The sequence below is a fragment of the Nomia melanderi genome, chromosome 1, assembly GCF_051020985.1.
Source record: "Nomia melanderi isolate GNS246 chromosome 1, iyNomMela1, whole genome shotgun sequence".
Classification (NCBI taxonomy): Eukaryota; Metazoa; Arthropoda; class Insecta; order Hymenoptera; family Halictidae; genus Nomia; species Nomia melanderi.
In genome coordinates, this window is record NC_134999.1 from 21768912 (window position 1) to 21791607 (window position 22696).

Consider the following 22696-nt stretch of genomic DNA (forward strand, 5'->3'; position numbering starts at 1 on the left):
ATCCATGGAAGCATTATCTATTGTTCATAATATTATTGTAATAAATGCTAAAAATACTAATAGAATACTCCTCAAATATGCTTGTCCAGCAAGCTGTTTCATAGAACAACTTCATAGTGTTTTTCTGTTTATAAGCAAACTTTTCCAATAATGTGCAAGTATAAAATTATTGTGTTTATTAACTACTTGTCATAATACAAGAAATATAACAATAACTCATATTTTCTAAATCTCTTATGGTTTTATATTACTTTAGATGTATGTATAATATTATTTCTATGATACTAAGGCAGCAATAATAAGGGACTTTAAGATTCCTATATCTTTATCTTTGTTTATTTTTAAATTATATATAGACAAAAATAAATTTATCATTTCCTGATACACAGTTACTTAAAAACAAGAAATAATTTTATATACTATACAAACTTATGTAAGGATTCCCTCAACATTATGAATAGTACATTACATAAAATATCTTCATGTTAGTGGACATCCAAATTCTATTTAACAAATACAAGGTGACCCAAAAGATATGAAATCACATAAAGATATTTAAGATTATTTCAAATTAAGAAGTACTAGGCTAATAGGTTAATTAAATTAACAATAAAATCTCTATTTCTAAAAATATAGAATTTTCAGCTATTTTATTTATCAATAAACATATGAAATATGTATAGAATTTTTTCACAGTTTGCAATTTAAACATTATAAATTGTACGAACATAAGAATAATAAGTAATTGAAATGGGAAAAGATTCTATAAAATTCACAATATAATTACTCTACAAATCAGCTTAAAAACCAAAAGTAAACCTTCTACCATGAAGACGAGAGGATATATATCACAAATATAATTTATGAATTAAATACTCAGAAATGCCACTGTTACATAAATAAATCTAAAATAATATTATAAACGTTTCATAATCATGACATATATAAATTGTTGAATCGATAAGTAGTCAAACAAATAATAGTAATAATTTTGCTTCGAATGTATGTTGTTACGCTGAAAATTATATATTAAATTTTTACAAATTGAATTCCATTAGAAGATTAAAGAAGCATATTTGTAAAAGGTTCTATGATTTCCCGCAACTGTAAAGACTGAAAACAATATTAAATAGTTTTAATCACTCTATACATATACTTGAACATTTTTCATATGAAAGTGATATATGTTAGTGACATTTACTTACATTTGTCCAATATATGAAAAAGAAACAATGCTTATTCTTGAAAAATCCAAGTCCGTGTATAACGATGCCTGTTTTGTCCTCATAGAGTGATTCTCTATTTATAATAATCAAATCCCCGGTTTGCATTTGTTCTACTTACATACACATCATACAATATTCATAATGTACATGATAAATTAATAAAAGAAAACGTATCTGCGTGTCGCAAATAGTAATTTTTCTATTAAACAATATTTAAAAAAAAAAAAAATAAAGAAAACGTGTCTGGTTCCTGATATTCGTTTACTGTATGAAAATATTCTCACGATATATTTGGTTATTGATCTTGACCGTAAATCAAGAAAGATTTAAATGGGTAACGAAAACGATGTTTATAAATTGCATTCTTAACATTTGAGTACTATACTGCCACCTAGTGAAGCTAAGATGTAATATGTTTTCATAAAAAGTAGTTTTAGAAGTAAACCTATCGTAATCCAGTTTGGTACAAAGGGGACATCTAAAGAAATAGTAAAAATTCATCATCATTGTCACAACAGTGCAAAGAATTACTTTCATCGCCTCAACGTTCAGACAGCTAGCAGGAATGTGGCACTTAGTTTGACATTATATGTTCGCCACATAAATACTGTGTCTATAAACTTATTCGCAGTCCATGTGCAGACACGATAGATACTGAGAAGATATGAAACAGAACTCAGCACAGTGCAATCTTTCATTTCTTAACTGACATGGCACTACCCCACGCACAACATACTCATTCACGCTTTAAATTTTGTTACTTTTGTAATATTTAAATATGAACATTCATATTTTAGCTATCAAATGTATTAAATAACAATAATGGAAATGACTAATACTCTAAATCTGCTTCATACAGTCGGGTTCAAGGTATTTGGTCTGAATCGTATGATCATTAACGATGATTGTTGATATTACGTTTCAAATTGCAACTAAAATTCATGCAAAAATTTATAGTCCCAAGTATTTACTCTAGTACCCAATGTTTACTTTATACACTTATAGTTTGTAAAAGATCTGTTACTTAGTGAATGCAGCGAATACAGCCCATAGGACTGGATTGGCATTAGGTTTAGCAGCTTCTGCTTCGAAATCGAGATCTAGTAATGTCCGTACTCGTCGCATCGCTATTTCATAATCATCATCGGAAAGTGGTGCAAATGCATTTTCTAGTACATCAGCTGCATGAGCTAGAATTACTAAAGCTAATGTCCGCCTGTCCATGCGGCCTGCATCATTAACCCAACGACTTAACACAGCTTCCTGAATCTGTGAAACATAAAAATTATCATATGACGTGACTCAAGCGATGATATAAAATACGTAACAATACAACTAAAACCTTAAAACTCACGGAACATAATCTAATCATAGAACACCCACACATACACACAAGATAAGATATTAAGCTTACTAATTAAAGTAGAAAGAATAAAGGCGAAACATGACGTGTTCATTATAATTTGTATCATAATTAACACATGAGTACTATACCTTTTTTACAAGACGACTTTTGGCAAGGTTATCAGTAAGAGGATGGGTTGTCATATCAAAGAGTAAGAAATTTTGTTTCTCCGTTGTTAATACCCCTTTTTCTACAAGATTCTTAGCTAATCTTTCTCTAACATTTTTCAGTTGATATCTTAACTTAAGCGGGTTCCATGTTTCCCCTAAACGAATTCACAACAACATTAAAACTGAAACAGACATTCTCAATCAAATATATACCAACCGCTAAGATATTCGATCCAACTAGGAACAGTCTCCGGCGGATCGGTTTCTTTTAAATGTTTAAGTGCCTCGTCCAACAAAACATCACCTGTAGGCGCGTCATTCCTCAACAGCAATTTCCTCACCAACAATCCCTTCTTACGCATACCGGCCTTTTCTAATTCCACTCGACCACGAAATCCAAGCTCCGCCAAGATACAACCGCGTAACCCAGAACTTATGCAATCGTTCCAAAACGAAGTGTAACCCTACAAAAGAGCGTACACCTCAGGACTTGAGTATGAGCCATCGTTACCCATTTCACAAGCTCGTTGTAACAATAATTCAACGTAACAGACTAATGTCAACAAACCTCCTTGTCCTTCAGGCCAAGCAACAAAACTTCCTCCATCAGTGTCAACCGTGTCTCTTTATCGGAATCGTCGTCGATCGTTGGATTCGAATTAAGATCCTTTTGTGTAGAACCATCCGTGTCCGCGCCATGGCCAGACGATTTGTCGTTGTGCCCGATATCGTTCGAACCGTCCTGGCCAAGACTGCTGCCGCTACTACTGTTAACCACACGTCGTCGTTGTACCAAACCGTCAGTGCGTTTCATTATTGCACGAAGCTCTGCTTCCTCTGCGATTACTTCCGCGTGTCAAATACGCCACCGTGTCGCCTTCACTCCCGTTGATTAGGCGTGCAGTCGACCGCAGTTAAAACAAGCTGGCGGCATGTATCGAGCAGTACACACTATACTGTTGACGTTTTGACCGATACAACATATCTTTCCAAGATGGCCAAGTCCCTACAGACGTGTTACTTGATTTCACAAGTATTATTCACTTTTGTTGCCCTCGTGCTACATGGAATCAAGAAAAAATCCGGATGCGCGGTGCGTGACACTACCGTTCCCGACTTAGTTCGTTGTTTTGGCGACACATTTACCTCGGCGCTAATGTTTTCGAAAAGAAACCTATCGAAGCTCAATCGAGGTGCTCTCGACGGTCATCGAGCCTGGAAAACGAATCGCCGTGTTTTACGAGTGTTTAGAAAGCTTGCGTCACACGGAGACGGGATTTATCGTTGCTCCGTCGGTAAGTCGTTCTCGTGATTGCCGCGCCGCAGTTTGCGCGGGATTCCAGTGACGTTTGAAAGGTGATCTTGTTTAATATTAGATTTATGGATATTTATTTGTGCAGTTCGTTCTATGGTTCTTGGAAACATTGATGTTCGTCCGTTTAGATCTAGGAAATCAATTGTTTAAAAATGTGTTATTAGGAATTATAATCGTGTAAGTGAAAATCAATCGAAATCGATTATTTGCTAAATAATGTTTATAAAATTCGAGTCGAATTGGCTCGTTTCGTGAATCCAGTGTTAAAACCTTTGCTCTGTGCTTTTTAATGAAATTAATTAATCACGATGCTTTGAGTTTGAATTTATTTGTGAAAATTTTATTTTGTAAATTAGAATATACATTTTGTTAAGTTACTTGTGAAAACGGTATTGCTTGAAGGGAATTAAATTATAGGTTAGTCTTGCTGGGTATACAGAATTTAAAACGAACGTGTATATTTGAAGGTTGGCTGACATTTAGTTAATAATATAAAATATATGTTAGTTTATCTTCGGATCAAGAGAAAATTTCCACTGTGCTTTAAATACACTCGAACAGAGTCGGTAATTAATAAAAATATTTACTTTCTTTTTAAAATATTAATTTTTGTACTTTTAGTTAATAATATAATATACCATTACAAAAATTGATATTAGTTAATAATATTAGTTATAATAATATAAAATGTAAAATATAAAATATAAAATATAAAATATAAAATATAAAATATAAAATATAAAATATAAAATATAAAATATAAAATATAAAATATAAAATATAAAATATAAAATATAAAATATAAAATATAAAATATAAAATATAAAATATAAAATATAAAATATAAAATATAAAATATAAAATATAAAATATAAAATATAAAATATAAAATATAAAATATAAAATATAAAATATAAAATATAAAATATAAAATATAAAATATAAAATATAAAATATAAAATATAAAATATAAAATATAAAATATAAAATATAAAATATAAAATATAAAATATAAAATATAAAATATAAAATATAAAATATAAAATATAAAATATAAAATATAAAATATAAAATATAAAATATAAAATATAAAATATAAAATATAAAATATAAAATATAAAATATAAAATATAAAATATAAAATATAAAATATAAAATATAAAATATAAAATATAAAATATAAAATATAAAATATAAAATATAAAATATAAAATATAAAATATAAAATATAAAATATAAAATATAAAATATAAAATATAAAATATAAAATATAAAATATAAAATATAAAATATAAAATATAAAATATAAAATATAAAATATAAAATATAAAATATAAAATATAAAATATAAAATATAAAATATAAAATATAAAATATAAAATATAAAATATAAAATATAAAATATAAAATATAAAATATAAAATATAAAATATAAAATATAAAATATAAAATATAAAATATAAAATATAAAATATAAAATATAAAATATAAAATATAAAATATAAAATATAAAATATAAAATATAAAATATAAAATATAAAATATAAAATATAAAATATAAAATATAAAATATAAAATATAAAATATAAAATATAAAATATAAAATATAAAATATAAAATATAAAATATAAAATATAAAATATAAAATATAAAATATAAAATATAAAATATAAAATATAAAATATAAAATATAAAATATAAAATATAAAATATAAAATATAAAATATAAAATATAAAATATAAAATATAAAATATAAAATAATATAAAATAATATAAAATACAAGTACAAAAATTCCTATTAGTTAATAATATAAAATATAAAATAATATGAAATACAAATATAAAAATTAATATTTTCAAAAGAGAGTAAATATTTTTATCATCGACTCCGTTCGAGTGTATTTAAAGCACGATGAAAATTCTTCCTTAAATAAGTATGTGTCACATGACAATTTACAACATACGTGGCAACGAAAAAATAATTTGTTCACGAGACTCCGTCAATGGCTAAGAGATTCTGCAAATACGACGGATGATAATGTAGTGTACAAATAAAGTTGGAGTGTTATCCTAGTTTAGAGACTCGAAATAACTACGAGTTGCTGCAAACTTAAAGGGAACACTCAAAGTTTTTTGCTATAAATAGTTAACACTTTTTTCTATAAAATTTAGACGATGTTTGTCGCACTAATGTAACTAATTAGATAAAGCAAGGGGCAAAAGTAATTTACCATGAGATTTCACATAGTGACGCATTACACAAGGTTCAATATTAACACGTGCCAACGCCCACAATTTTTGTAAGAAAATATTTTTAATATACGTGGCCACGGATAATGGTATATGTTACATGCAGTGAAAACAAAGAAGCAATATTAAAATATATAAAAATTACTAAAAATCTGAATATAACTTATTATTTTATTTAAAAAGTCAATACAGTTCACGAGTAAAGTGTAATCGAAGTTTTCGTGGCGCGGAATGTGTTAAACATCAAACTTTATAATTTTACTGTGTCGAGCCACGTGGTAACTGAGAGTTACCTCCAGAGTGTAAAGAGATAACATCTCGTGTTCTGTTAAATCCCTGCTCTATAATTTCTTTCTCAGCCATGATCGATATAACCACGTTTAGTGGTTTTAAATTTACAAAAATTGCGCAATAATTATGTTTATTAAATTATATTTAAAATCTTTACCACAAGTTTGACAGGTTATTATAAAACAAGAGGTTAACTCTCTATGGGCGAAATTTTATTTCGTGATTGTAACAAAATTGATGCAGTATGAAATTAATAAATATCAACATACGAACACAAATTAACAATGTATTCGATGATTTTAATAATTTTATTAAAACGAATATATTTTGTAATCTCAAAATTACAATGACGTCGAACGTGAACGCCTCTGTAAAAAAGCTTAAGTCGATTAATTATTCAATGTCACTCGTCATTTTACAATAAAATATTGAATAAATCAATTTGACCTATAGAGGGTTAACATTAACGTCTAATTTAATTCTATCTAATTCAGCATTAATAAAACGTCCAGTAACAACAACGCAACACAATTAAATAATTTAATACATCCTTTAATATATTTTTCAGTTAATCAATTATTTAATGTCACTCGTCATTTCGCGATAAAAAATTAAATCAATTTAACCTATACTGATGTGACTTCAAAATTAACATGTTTGTCGTTGAAGATAACAAGTGTATCAGCTTGAAACTCGATTGGGACATTTTTGGAACGGTAAACATAAAAATTTCTAAGAAATGTACTTGAATTACTTGATCACGAATGTACAATGCAGACTGCTATCTATGTTACAAAGGTAATTGCGTGGCGCGTACCGCTCGTTATTTGCTCCAATTCTTCCGCTAACTTATTATCAGCACAATGGACATTCAAGTCAATTGACTCGTCGGTATTCAACGAAGAAGCTAACCTCGCTTTCGCGTTTGCTGAATAATTGAATGACGTCGGAGCACGATCTTTTTAGGTTGGAATCGGACGTGGCAACCTTTGTGTCAGTGGTTTGTTAGGTTATAAGTGCAATTGTCAATTTGGTTATGAATATATAAATATAATTGTAATTATATTGTATGGCTGTGTTTTTTATTTAACACGTTGACTATTGTGACAAAAGGAACATCTTTTGTACCATTTATTCTTACGTTAGCAAAAATGAAAAGGGAGAATTATTGTATTATAAAATATATGTAAATTAATATATGAATGAAAATAATTGTATAATAATAATTTTATTTAATTACATTTCTATCTTAATTATATGATTATATAATAGTGACTTTATTTAATTAAATTTATTTTTTAATTATATAATGATAACTTATTTAACTACATTTCTTTTTCAATTATATAATTATACAATGATAATTTTATTTAATTACATTTATTTTTTAATTATGTGATGATATAGTAACTTTATTCAATTACATTTCTTTTTTTCGAGAAAAATGCATTTAAAGTTTCGACAAACGAATTGTCGCATATAAAATCTTGTTACGTTCAATCAGCTATGCCGCTGTATACAAAATTCCTTCCGACTCCTCGAACACCTCGTTCTCAAGAGTTCTTTTTTCTCTCGTTAAATTCATTGAATTAAAAATTAATGAATGAATTTAACACGACCGAAATGCCGCGTGGTTGATTCGGCCTGCCTTAACTTGGCGCTATAATCGTGTCAAATTTCGAAAGTTTCTCGAATTTTTCTTTGAAATTTTCTAATTTATCTTGGATTACCGTTAAATTAATAAAAAGAAACTTCCGAAAAAGAACTTAAAAGACAATAAGTTCACAGAAAGAAAATCTCTAATCTGTGAACGAGCAGTTTACACGATTTCCTCAGAAAAATAATGTATAATAATAAATATTAATACATAATTGAAATATAATTATTAGAAATATAAGTGTTAGAAATGTAGATATTACAAATATGGATATTAGAAATATAGATATTAGAAATATAAATATTACAAACATAACTATTACAAATATAGATATTACAAATATAAATACTTCAAAAATAAATACTTCAAATAAAAATATTAGAAGTATAGATATTACAAATATAGATATTACAAATTTGAGTGACGATGTATTCAAGTGGAATGAGAGAAATTAAGACAAAAAAGTATTCAAAAATCATATAAATCTTTACCGAGAAGGATAATTGCTATCATTAAATGTAAAGAAGGTCTCACAAAATATTAAATAGTAAATATTATTTACAAATTTGTTTATATGTTAAGTTTCTCCTCAAATGTGCTATCATTTTGTCCCACTTGTAAACTATAATATTTACATTTGCGTTCGCAGAATTTTGTTAAAGCGAGTGTGGACGATATTTAGCAGGTTATACATACAGATCTGCCCGAAGTAATTGATAAAATACAATATATATTTCTTACAATTTATAATACAACATATTAGAAAATAAAGAGCGTGCTATCTTTTTGTTCCGTAGCATAAGAAAAATCATCGTTTGCTCGTAGTTTTATATATATCGCATAGTACGAAGTACAAATATAGCAGTTTCAACGATTCTATATATAAATAACTAATATCCAGCCACAAAATTAAATAATTTGCAAGCGCCAGTATGTTACTAAAAAAAACCTTGATATTATTCTAAACATTTATATTCAGTCACCTGGCTATCGAGAATGTGTAAATAATTTATTTACTGATGCTCGCTAATGCGTACACCCTGTAATCCTCTATCACAAATTGTTGCTAACAATATATTGTCGTTAACACTAAAGTTAAAGGTTCAGATCGCAAAAGAATCTCAGTAGGTTCGAGAACATACGATGTATGCTTCGCTTTTCCTGTAGGATTCTATCACAATTATAGGAGGTTCCGTGGAATCAACGAGTCTTCTAACGAAGTAGGCGTTTTTATTCAAAACCTAGTTCAAGACTAGCTAAGACCTTTTATACGGAGTTTCGGTTGACATAGGGCGCAGGGCGGGGCTAGATAGGTTGTCTTATTGGCGTCGAAAGTTCGGTTGGTCACGCTCGCTAAGGCTCTGGCGCCTGTGCCGTGCGACAAGATGGCGGGTTGCGCGACACCCGACGACGCACAGCGAATTTTGCGACGAAGTCAGCGTTTTTATTCAAAACTGTTGGGGTTAATAAATAACGACACTTCTTTATTTATTATATATAATTTAATACGTTTATATACGTTTATCGTATATAATTTCTAACATAAAGAAATGACACTGTAAATGGAATCATCGTGCTTTATCGTGTCTCTTCACGCTTAAGAGACTTAAAAAATATGACACCCATAGAAATGCGCAGTTTCCATGAATGGGAAGATTAAATAATAATTGATAACAGAAGAATATCCGATTCAAATCCAATTTATCGGATATGATGTCGGGTTAAAGACAGAACATACATTTGTCATATTTATAATTAAGAATATGAATAAATATTAATTTAAATAAATCAATTTATTATTTAAAAAGGATGAATAAATTTATAATACACTTATTATAAATAAAGAGAAATGAATTTAATACAAAATTTAATGAAAGAAACTAAAGTAGCTTGACTTTCCTTTAATTTATAATCATTAAATAAGAAATGAATTATTCTAATTGCTAAGAATAATAAATAAGTAATTAATAAACACATATTTCATTCATACTTAATTAAATCTACTAAACTTATAATAATATTACAAATTCAGTGAAAAATTCTCATCACTCTATTTCGTGTAATAAAATTCATAACAAAGGCAAATGGGGTTACAAATAATTATTAACAATTCGGCATCGAACTACTCGTATTATTATTTACTCACTTATTTAGTAATATAAGTGATTAAATTATTTGAGAACGATTACAGTAAGAAAATTCATATGAAATGAAGATTTTTAGTAATATATCTTTATTTCACATGAATTTTCTTACTCTAATTGTTCTCAAACAATTTAGAAGCTCCGATCATCGGTAACACCGTGGCAGTCAACATGTTGAAACACGATAAATTCACAAATCTCTAATCTCCGAACGAGCAGCCTACACGTTTCCCCAGAAAAATAATAAATTATAATCCAACGTAGATTTAGAACCGCGTTCTCGACGGTTTTTGAGACGCCGCGATGCGTCAGCCGTTTTATCGGGCCCATGTTTCTTCGAATCACGGTACACGGCGGAAACCGCGGTTATCCGACGTTAATAACTCTTCCGCGTGTACTGTCACGCAGCTGATGTCTAATGCTGCTGAGATTAACCCGAGAAGGTTTTACGATACGAGGAATATCTGAAAAGCGCCTTCTTGCGTCCTTAACACGTTGAATGCCATGAACGACCAAATCGAATTGCTATAGTTCACTCAATGAAACGACAATTATATGAAAACATTTCTATATTGTAGTCGTCAAATACACTTAACTGGTCAATAATTTTGCAGCCAGACGCGACAAACCGTATAATCCTTCGTTCACCCTGCGGTGATAACTTTTTGGTCTTCCTCCAACATTGAATGTATTTTTGCAGTATTTTCTTGTTCTCTGCATTGTCGATTGACTGACACTGCAATTTTCCGCTGTCTTACGCGTCGACAAGCCGTTACTCGAAAGAGAAATGACGTTTTCAAACAGTTTCGAGCGATTGATTTCATATTTGTTCTTACTTCACTCGCGTACTTTTCCGTTCCACTGATTGCGAAGAACTGAGTGTTAAGACGTAGAATAATATTTCGTAAATATACCAAAATGCTAGATGTAAACATTCTACGTAAACATTTCTTTTCCCGATCGGTGCAAAACCGATTCAATCTATTTCCCTTGCCGTTGCTAAACGAGGAATTAATCAATGAAAAAAATTTCTTGAGTTACCTCTAACTACGATAAAAATAATTATAATGTTGATTTCTTGTTATTCTTATATACTCCTAGCAATGAATAATGATTTACACAGAACTTGTGGTCATTGGTTCAGTTATGCTTCTTACTGTATAATGTTTAATTGTTTTATAAATTTTCATAATAGTTATGAGAAAGCTTTTCACGATCGTTCTGTTTCAAATAATTTGCTGTTTAATACGTGAATACACATATACGAGTAATATTATTACGATGATTAACACTAAAACTATCGAATCGGTCAAGATGGCCGGTAGAAATTTTATTATCTTTCGAGTATCAATTTACCCTCGCATCCACCCGTTTTTGAACTTTGATCATCATTTACAAGCATTCAATGACACGCCACATTAAAATCTTTATAGCTACACATTCGAGCATCTCTCCTCTACTTTTTCAACAAATTTGAACCGCGTATCGTTTCTAGTTTCCACGTAACACTTGTTTCTTCCAAAAATTCGACCGCTTTCACAAAAACCCATTTTCGTCGAAAACGGGACGTGACTCAGCAATTTGGTTTTCGGATTCGTATTTAGAGTAAGGAACTCTATAAGCATCGCCTAGTGGTTATTGAGAGACACAGGAAAAGTTCAAATTTCTTCTACAGTGTAATTAGTAACGCACCGAACGTAATAAGTAACATCGGATAAGGATCGAGGCGACATCTTACGGAAAGCGAGCCTGGTGTTCCGTTTAACTTGACTTTGCGGCATGTGCGAAATATCAAGCGGTTTCATCTCGCGCGATTCAATTACGTCAACGTTTGTTTATTCTGCTGTTATCTTGTTATGTAAACACTGGCAGAATTATTTTGTCACTCTCATTAGTGTTCAGTAATTTTGAAATGTGTCGTACTGTAATGCAAATGTAAAGATTATTAAATGATTATCAAGTATATTGTGTTATAATGTGAATGTAAAAATTATTAAATGATTATGAAGTATGTTGTATTATAATGTGAATTTAAGAATTATTTAATAATTATCAAGTATGTTATATTGTAATGCGAATGAAATTATCAAGTAATTTTTAAATATGTTATATTACAATGTGAATGTAAATATTATCAAATAATCAAGTATGTTATAGTATAATATAAATGAAAAACATTGTCAAATAATTATCAAGTATGTTATATTATAATATCAATGAAAGACATTATAAAATAATTATCAAATGTGTTATATTATAATATCAATGAAAAAATTATCAAATAATTATCAGATAATTATCAAGTAGGTTACATTATAATATCAATGTAAACATTATCAAATAATTATCAAGTATCATATTATAACACCAGCGCATACGCCCCACGCGACCTGAACGGAAAGTCTTCAAAAAACGGTCTGGCATGGAACGTGTTAAGTATAATAATTAATTACAGAGGAATAATATTTACTTTGAATTCGAATGAACTGAGTAATATATATATTCGTTGTAGGGTTAATATATCACTTAAAATAGTAACTTTATTTAATGACATTTCTTTGAGAATTATATAATAGAACTTATTTAACGAAATACTTCCTTTCACCATAATCCCATAATACTGAATAATAGAATGATTTCATGATCACCAGAATACGATCTTTTTAGGTTGGAATCAGACGTGGCAACTTTCGTGCCAATGGATTGTTAGCTCATAAATGCAATTGTAAATTTTGTCAAACGGGCGTTTGATCAGCTGCTTGTAAACATCATGACAATCAGACACACACAAGCGAAGCTCTTCTTGGAATTTCACACTGCTTTCGGAATTCTTATCTATTTTAAAGAAATGCATCTCCAAATACAAATAGTATCACAATTGTACCATTTAAAGGTAACATTTCAATCATTTAATGACAAGCAATATTCAAAATCTTTATAGCTACACATGCCTACATATTCGGATAACTCTCCTCTACTTTTTCAACAAATTTTAACCGCCTATCGTTATTAGTTTCCACGTAACACTTGTTTCTTCCAAAAATTCGACCTCTTACAAAAACCCATTTTTGTCGAAAACTGGACCTGACCTGTCTCTCGCTATAATCCTTGTAAAAATTGTAACGACAAATTTTATTTTTCGTTTCCTCGTATCAATCATTCTATCGAACCGAAACTATTTGTTCCCGAAACCACCCAAATATTTCAAAAACAACAGTTTGTCGACGGAAGGACGCCCGGCAACCCCGCATACCGTAACGCAGTAACGACCGATTTTTATTGCTCGCGAACAATGGAGCGAAACGAAAATTACAGCCCAGACACGGCCGTCGTTCCTCGTTCCGGGGCGAAACATTAACTTTTACAGTTAAACCGCGCACGTGTCCTCGAAAGTAGCAATAAACCGATACGTGTGCCCGCGACGCGACACACGCCCGGCACAGTCATCGATGCGTGACACTCCGAAAGCGTGACGCTCCGCGGAACGAATGCTCTCGAGACACATCTAGAAACAATAACCGTTTCCTAGAAGATTTCACGGAAATCAATGAAGTCTACTGTCTATGGATTCAATTTTTGAATTTTAATCCTTTCACTGGAGAGATGACTTCAGTCACCGGATGATTCGGTGCAGCTGAATTCTAAATTTTATTTAGCTTTGTGTACGGTATCGATAAGTGAAATATTAGGAAATAGTTTTGTGAATTTATGTTTGATTTGATATGTATGAAACTATAGAAAACTGTAGAAAAGTATATGAAACTATAGAAAACTATAGAAAACTATATAGAGAGCTATAAAAAACTATAGAAAACTATAGAAAACTATATAGAGAGCTATAGAAAATTATAGAAAACTATATAGAGAGCTATAGAAAACTATAGAAAACTATATAGAGCTATATAGAGCTATATAGAGCTATATAGTGCTATATAAAACTATATAAAACTATATAAAACTATATAGCGCTATATAAAACTACATAAAACTATATGAAACCATATAAAAGTATATAAGACTATGTAAAACTATATCAAACTATATCAAAGTATATAAAATCATATAAAACTATACAAAACCATATGAAACTATATAAAACTATATCAAACAATATCAAACAATATCAAAGTATATAAAATCATATAAAACTATATATCAAATTTTAATTTATAATAATTGACAACAAAAGGATAATATCGTATTATCTAGAATTTTTAGCGTAGGTTAAAGTATTTTTAAGAAGAGTGAATGTAAGAATGAGTGTGAGTGAAGGACAGGCTATAAAACGGTCGAGGGAAAGTGGCCTGCAGAATGTCGCGGACTCAAGACTGCAGGGCCAGCTTTCCAGGGGTGCATCCGAGTGTTTGCGATGAGTGCGAGTGAGAAGAATGCTTGTGGGGAAGAGAATGATTTTTGGGAGAGAATGGCTGTGAGAGAGTGGTAAGAGAGTGGCGAGAGGAGAGTCGTGTGTTGGCCTCCGTGGCATTGAGTTGTATTTTTAAGTGTTCGTGTTGTTTCCATATTTTATTTACCCTTTGCACTCGGAAGTTTTTCACTAGAAACATTCGACATTTTCCGATGAGACATAGACGATATTTGAATCGAACTAATGAGAAAACACGTGAATTCAGAAACAAAGCTATTTTATATAAATATTTCACATATTGATGCACTATGAAAACTTAATATCATATTTAACAGTTTGTAATTTTGTTATATTAAATGAAATGATGACTGAGGGTCACCGCTCGAGTGCAAAAGGTAAAACTGCATTTACTTAGGCATTTACAGAAAGCGGAGATAACGAAGGATCTAGCGAATTTTCCAGAGTAACGTAAAACCCAAAGTTTCCAAAAGTAATATCTTTTATTTCTTATTTATTATTGTTTTAAAAAAATCTTTTGACCAAAGTACGACAGGTATGCTGCAGTATCTACCGAACTTCGAAACACTTTTACTTGAATTCAACTGTTTATGTAAAAAGTAAGAATTCATTTCATCGACGTTGTATGCCTGCAATCTTCAATATAGAATTAACTTCTTTCTTGTATCTGTCTTTTTACTCGTAATTTGCTATAATCGTTCTTGTCAGGTACTCGTGGCTACCGTAATGGTGATCGAGCTTTGTAGGCGTTTGCACGTGGTGTGCCGACTTATAAACTTACACTTCTCGAAGGGCCACCGAACGATCGGGAACAAAACTTAAAAAACGAGTAGGTGCTGACGTAAACTTGGTTCTTGTTGTGACTTGTTACGTTGTAATGTACTATGGCTGATCTAAATTCCTACTTCCTCCTTTTTTTTTAACGTGGAAGAAATCTGCAAGCAGAGACCTCCGACCGCGACTCCTCCAAAAATTAATTTTCCGGTACCGGGAATCGAACCCGAGCCTCCTGGGTGAGAGCCAGGTATCCTAGCCACTAGACCATACCGGAGATGTTTATTTCCTCCCGACTGAACCTCCGAGAATCGTCTTTGACGATGCCTCGGCAGAGTCGTCTCAACGGGGGTGAAGACGTTCCGGTCGGGTTTTTAAGTGTAGAGGGTTGAGGAAGGGAGACAAAGTTCCCTTCTTGGGTCGTCTTAGTTACTAATGTTACTAACTAATTCGTCCCGTTTGCAATCCTCGACCGTGCCAGGTAAAAACGCAAGAAACGCTTTTGCCTTAACACGTTTTTCGTACATTCTCCCATCTGGCGGGGCTAATTCGAAATTATGTATGCATTTATTTTCTCCTTGGTGTTACGCTTGAGACCTCAGAGAGTTCTCTTATGGATATGAAGATGTAAATAAATTTGTTAATTACGGTAATCAGTTATTTCAATGCTATGACGCGACAATAGTTCATGTACCACCAGTGGTTCATCCCGTTGTGAACGTGTTAAATACTTTAACCTTTTGCGGTCCGAAGTGCTCTTGGTTTCTCAGTTTGAGGTTCTCGTCGACGTTAGTTCATTCGATTACAGCTTAATATGACGCTCTCCTTATTTATTCAAGAATATTTGGGAATCATTGAAATGTTACCTTTAAATGGTACAATTGTGATACTACGAAATGAAATTTTTCTGATTGAAATGAGTCGAAATACGATGGGAATCGGACTAGTTTTACCGAGTTAACCTAATTAACGAAATTAACGGCTCGTTTCCATGAAATCGATAAAACTAATCCAATTTAGGTCGTGTTTAGACTCATTTTGATCAGAAACAGTTCTGCGACTTATTAGAAAAATAAGAATAACTTAAAAAAATATCAAGCCGAGTCAAGTGAAATATTTGCTTAAATTACCATATTTGAGTGGTGGAGAATGGTAGTGGACTAATTACAATTTCAGAGTTCCTGAAGAGAATGTTTTAAGAAATGTTTTTGAGTGAACAATATTAATCTTAGAATATTATTAATAATATGAATTACTGTTAACCATTAACATCAATAACAACATTAACCATCAATATTAATAACTGCAACATTAATAATATTATGAACTATCAATACTCACAATTGTAACATTGTACCACTACAATAAATTTCTAATATTGTTAATATATTATAACATTGCAATAATTGCAATATTACACTATCATCACAATATCATCAATAAAATAAATTACTATTAACTATTCCCATCAACAACATAAACTATCAACACAAATAACTCCAACATTAATACCTAACCAGTCCACAACATACCCAATACCAATCACCAATACACCAACCACAATATCACTTTCCTAATGCACATCAAAAACTCAACCTAAACCATTTATTCGCAATCGTTCCTAACCAATAAACAAGAAAACAAGCATTCACCAAAAAAAACACTTACCGACGGACGGCAAAGAAAAATTCTCATCGTTTAAATGGAATTTGCGGTTTCGTCGCCGACATAATTTTCATGTCAGCACACCGTGAAAACAAGGAGTTAGAAATTGTCTCGTGTCCAGCCGAGGTGAGAGTAATCAGTGTTTTATCGGGGTTAGTGACACTGCGATTGATGACGGAGCGCGGTAGCCGCGTGTAGAAATATTGAGCTTAACACGTTCGCGATGGCGTTTGAATTTAGTGCTAATTCGGAGCTAATTAGAAATTATGTATGTATTTATTTTCTCCTCTGGTGTTACACTTGAGATCTCAGAGAATAGTTCTCTTATGTATATGAAGATGTAAATAAATTTGTTAATTACGGTAACCAGTTATTTGAATGCTATGACGCGACAATAGTACATGTACCACAGGTGGTTCATCCCGTCCCGCGGGACAGACAGGCATGTACCACCGGTGGTACATGCTCCTCTGTCATATGGGGCGGATGTACCACCGGTGGTACATCCACCCTATAACTAGGTGGGACACGCTTATCTGTCCCATGGGGTGCATGTGCCACCGGTGGTACATGCCTTTCTGTCTTATAGGATGGATTGTACATGCATCCCATGCGACAGATAAGCATGTACCACCGGTGGTGCACCCGATACAGGACAGATAAACATGTACCACCGGTGGTAGACGAACTATTTTCTTGTATGAATATGTAAATAAATTTGTTAATTACAGTAATACTTCATCCCATAGGACGGATAAGCATGTACCACCGGTGGTACATGCTTGTCTGTCCCATGGGACGGGATGAACCATCGGTGGTACATATACTATTGTCGCGTCATAGCATTCAAATAATTGGTTGCTGTAATTAAAAAATTTATTTACATTTTCATATACACAAGAGAACTGTTCTCTGAGATCTCAAGCGTAACACCAAGGAGAAAATAAATACATTCATAATTTCGAATTAGTCCCGCCAGATGGGAGAAAGTACGAAAAATAACACCGCCCCACGGCGGGTACACTAAATTCAAATTCCATCGCGACGTTTTAAAATGTAATGACTAGCATGCGATTATTTGAAATCAGCGCCGCTAGATGGCAGGACGTACGAAAACAACGCACGACGAGGACAGTAGATTCAGGCTTCGTCGCGATCGTGTTGAATAAAAAACTAATGAAATGTATAATATTCTAGTATTTCTTTAAAATAATAATTTTGTATTTTGTACAATTAATAAAATATTTTGTTTACTGTATAGAACAGTGTTTCTTAAATTACAGGCAGCGAGTTCAAATGGAGTCATAAGAAGAAATGGGGAAAGTTCATTTACAAAGGAAGGACCTAAATTGTCCATCTTGGATTTTAATAATTTTTTGCAGAGTAATAGTTTACATGTATTTAATAATATGTGTGAAATATTGGGTGTAGATTGTTAGGAATTTAATTTATATAAGAAATTTTAAGTTATCAAATTAGAAGACTTACTTTGTACACAAGAATCTCAGTATGGGTCACGAATGACCCGACCATAGGTTATCAAATATAGGCCAAAGTTGCATTGAAGAATAATTTCATATAAAAAATGAGCAGAAATTAAATCAGTACTTCAAATATATTATATAAGATATGATTAATTTATATAAATTATTATTGACAATATATTACAATTTTGCTACATTAGCTAGCATTATTTATAAAATTGTCCATCTTAGATTTTAATAATTTTTTGCAGGATAATAGTATATATGTATTTAATAATATGTATAAAGTATTAAGTGTAGATAGCCAATAATTTAGAAGATATAAGCATTTGAAGATAGATGCCTTCAATAAGTACTATGATTTTAACATTGACCGTTTAAATTCGCAATGGAGACGTGGCCTCGCTCCTTGACTAGTAATCTGACGTCTCCAGTTCTTCGAGGCCTCTCGGATCACTCACTGTTTTTTCTGCACCTAATATTTCACACATATTATTAAATATATGTAAACTATCGCTTGTAAATGGTTTACCATGGCAAAATCGTTTCCGAGACTCCCCACCAGGTGGCATAATCCATGCTACTAGGTAATTGGCTCCCATCTATCGATGCTACGCACCGGAACCAGTAATTCCGAGTTTCTCGTCGTCAGCTGTGAGTCGTCTCGTTTGATGTTTGTTATTAATCTTTCGGTTTATTTCCCCGGAAGGTTTTCAACGGCCGAACGAATCGGCGATCCGACGCTACGAGAGTGTTGGCATCGAACATGGAAAAGACGTTTCGTCAGCGGCAAATGATTTACGGGTTTCCAGTGAAACGTCCGTGAAACGGACTCCTTGTTGTTATTCGATGATTATAGGACATATCTTCGATGGTGTTTTAATGGTGTTTCGAAGGGGAAATTTACGGTATTAACGGATCCCCCGATTTCATCGCAATCGCAGCGATAAAAGCTTTCCCTTTCGATTGAAATATTGCGATTGTTGATGCTCATTCGATTTCAGTTGGATAATTCGCTTCCTCGTCGCGGGAGAGTTTAGATGGAATTTTATGGACTTCTCGCACACGCGACGGAGCGGAAGGTGTGTAAATAATAATTTTAATGAATAGTTATGATTAGTGTAATTTTTCTTAGCTTTGAGTGAATAGTTATGATTAGTACAATTTTTTCTCAATTTTAATGAATAGTTATAGTCAGTGTAATTTCTCTTCGGTTTTAATGAATAGTTACGATTAGTGTAATTTTTCTTAGCTTTGAGTGAATAGTTATGATTAGTATCATTTTTTCTCAATTTTTATGAATAGTTATAATTAGTGTGGTTTCTCTTCAGTTTTAATGAATAGTTACGATTAATATATATTTTCTTAAATTGTAACGAATAGTTATAATTAGTGTAATTTTTCTTGAATTTTAATGAATAGTTATTTTTATTGAATAACGTATTATTTTTCTTAAATTTTAGTGGATAGTTACTATTAAAATAATTTTTCTGAAGTTTTATTGAATAGTTACAATTAGTATCATTTTTCATCATTTTTAGTGAATAGTTACAATTAATATAATTTTTCTTTAGTTTTAGTAAATAGCTACAATTAGTATAATTGTGCTTGAATTTTAATGAATAGTTACAGTTAGTATAATTATTACAATTACAATACTAATTTTTATATTGATATTATAATGTAACATACTTGATAATTATTTGATAATGTTTTTCATTTATATTATACTATAACCGACTTAATAATTATTTAATAATTTTTACATTCACATTGTAATATAACATATTTAAAAATTACTTGATAATTTCATTCGCATTACAATATAACATACTTGATAATTATTAAATAATTCTTAAATTCACATTATAATACAACATACTTCATAATCATTTAATAATTTTTACATTCACATTATAACACAATATACTTGATAATCATTTAATAATCTTTACATTTGCATTACAGTACGACACATTTCAAAATTACTGAACACTAATGAGAGTGACAAAATAATTCTGCCAGTGTTTACATAACAAGATAACAGCAGAATAAACAAACGTTGACGTAATTGAATCGCGCGAGATGAAACCGCTTGATATTTCGCACATGCCGCAAAGTCAAGTTAAACGGAACACCAGGCTCGCTTTCCGTAAGATGTCGCCTCGATCCTTATCCGATGTTACTTATTACGTTCGGTGCGTTACTAATTACACTGTAGAAGAAATTTGAACTTTTCCTGTGTCTCTCAATAACCACTAGGCGATGCTTATAGAGTTCCTTACTCTAAATACGAATCCGAAAACCAAATTGCTGAGTCACGTCCCGTTTTCGACGAAAATGGGTTTTTGTGAAAGCGGTCGAATTTTTGGAAGAAACAAGTGTTACGTGGAAACTAGAAACGATACGCGGTCCAAATTTGTTGAAAAAGTAGAGGAGAGTTGCTCGAATATGCAGCTGTAAATATTTTGAATATTACGTGTCATTGAATGCTTGTAAATGATGGTCAATGTTCAAGGGTATATGCGGGTACTTTGTAAAGACAGTCGAATTCTTGGAAGAAACAAGTGTTGCGTGGAAACTAAAATCGACAGGTAATTAAAATTTGTCGTAAAAATAGGGAAGAGATGCCCGCATGTGTAGCTATAAAAATTTTGAACGTTGCATATCATTAAATGCTTGCAAATGATGATCAAGGTGTAAAAAAGGGTAGATGCGCGTACTTTGGAAAACGGTAGAAGAAACAAGTGTTACGTGGAAACTAAAGACGATAGACGGTTGAAATTTGTCAGAAAAGTAAAGGAGAGTTGCCCGAATGTGCAGCCATAGAAATTTTCAATTTCCCATATCGTTAAATGTTTGAAAATAATGGTCGCACTTTAAAAAACGGTAGTTAATTGCCGCACGATTTCACGGTACAAAATGCTTGAAATGGCAAAAATATAATATTAAATCATTCGATTGAATTGCATTGTTATTGTTGCAGGTTCATCTAGCTGAATGTCACCACATTATTTACTATTATTTACAATACAGAAATGTTTTCAAATAATCATCGTGTAATCGAGTGAACTATAGTAATTCGATTTGGTTTCAAATTCAATCTGTCAACTATCATAATTCCTACTCGATTTTTTGCAATTCAAATTCAATATTATTCTTCTATTATCGATTATTATACTTTGAAACAAAGATTCATATAGAATACGCCTATAGTTTCGATCTTCTCAATAAATCATTAACAACAAATTGTATCGATCGTACAGTGAGGAGCAAAAGTGAACACGATATTTTTACAAAAATGAATTTTTATTTAACGTTTGCACGTATAATGGGAAAAAGATAAAATACATAGCATTAAGTAGAATGTTTTAGCTTTCCAGGGAAATTTTACTGATCGTGGTATCACTATTGTTTCGATAAATACGAAGTTTCTCCGTGTGCTCGGTTTTGCACCGCAGTAGAACGTTTGTAGCTGAGAAACGTAAACGTATTTTGTCTAAACAGTCGTTGCACTGTTCGTGCAGTAACACGCATTAACCTCTTAGGCACGGCTGAATTTTGCGCGCGGCTGTTTCTCTGCACGGCAGAGTTCTATACGGACAATGCTGTTTTCTACGCGAGTACATTGGAATACAGTTTTTGATGATTAAATTATAATTTTTCTGAAAGATATGATACACATAATTTAACTTTAACAATTTACTTTAATAATTAGTAATACAAATGGGTATGATCTATGATATATTGATAGCGGCAGAGCCACTATAGTGGCGCGTCGTTCAGAAAGATGACATCCGCGAAAACCACTGTAGTGGCGCGTCGTGCCTAAGAGGTTAACGTACTGTCGCGAAGTCATTATCTGAAACTTTGAAAGATAGTGTTATTTCTCAATGAAAATCTGGCTTATCAACGAGAAAACTTGCCGAGAAGATCGCGGTTAGTCAAGCTGTAGTGCATAAAACACAGGAACGATATTGTAACGATGTT

At 31.4% G+C, this 22696-nt stretch overlaps 1 protein-coding gene and 1 non-coding gene across 2 annotated transcripts; both read right to left on the reverse strand.

Moving 5' to 3' along the window:
• Positions 1-2164: 2164 nt before the first annotated feature.
• On the reverse strand, positions 2165-3990 carry sau (Golgi phosphoprotein 3 homolog sauron). The gene is made up of 4 exons (XM_031976442.2): positions 3310-3990; positions 2959-3205; positions 2721-2896; positions 2165-2495 (listed from the first exon to the last, which is right to left on the reverse strand). The coding sequence occupies exons 1-4, from the start codon at positions 3553-3555 to the stop codon at positions 2247-2249; spliced, it is 918 nt and encodes a 305-aa protein (XP_031832302.1). The 5' UTR covers positions 3556-3990; the 3' UTR covers positions 2165-2246.
• An 11772-nt stretch (positions 3991-15762) lies between these two features.
• Positions 15763-15834, reverse strand: TRNAE-CUC (transfer RNA glutamic acid (anticodon CUC)). Its single transcript has one exon. It is a non-coding gene; the product is annotated as a tRNA-Glu (tRNA).
• Positions 15835-22696: the final 6862 nt, after the last annotated feature.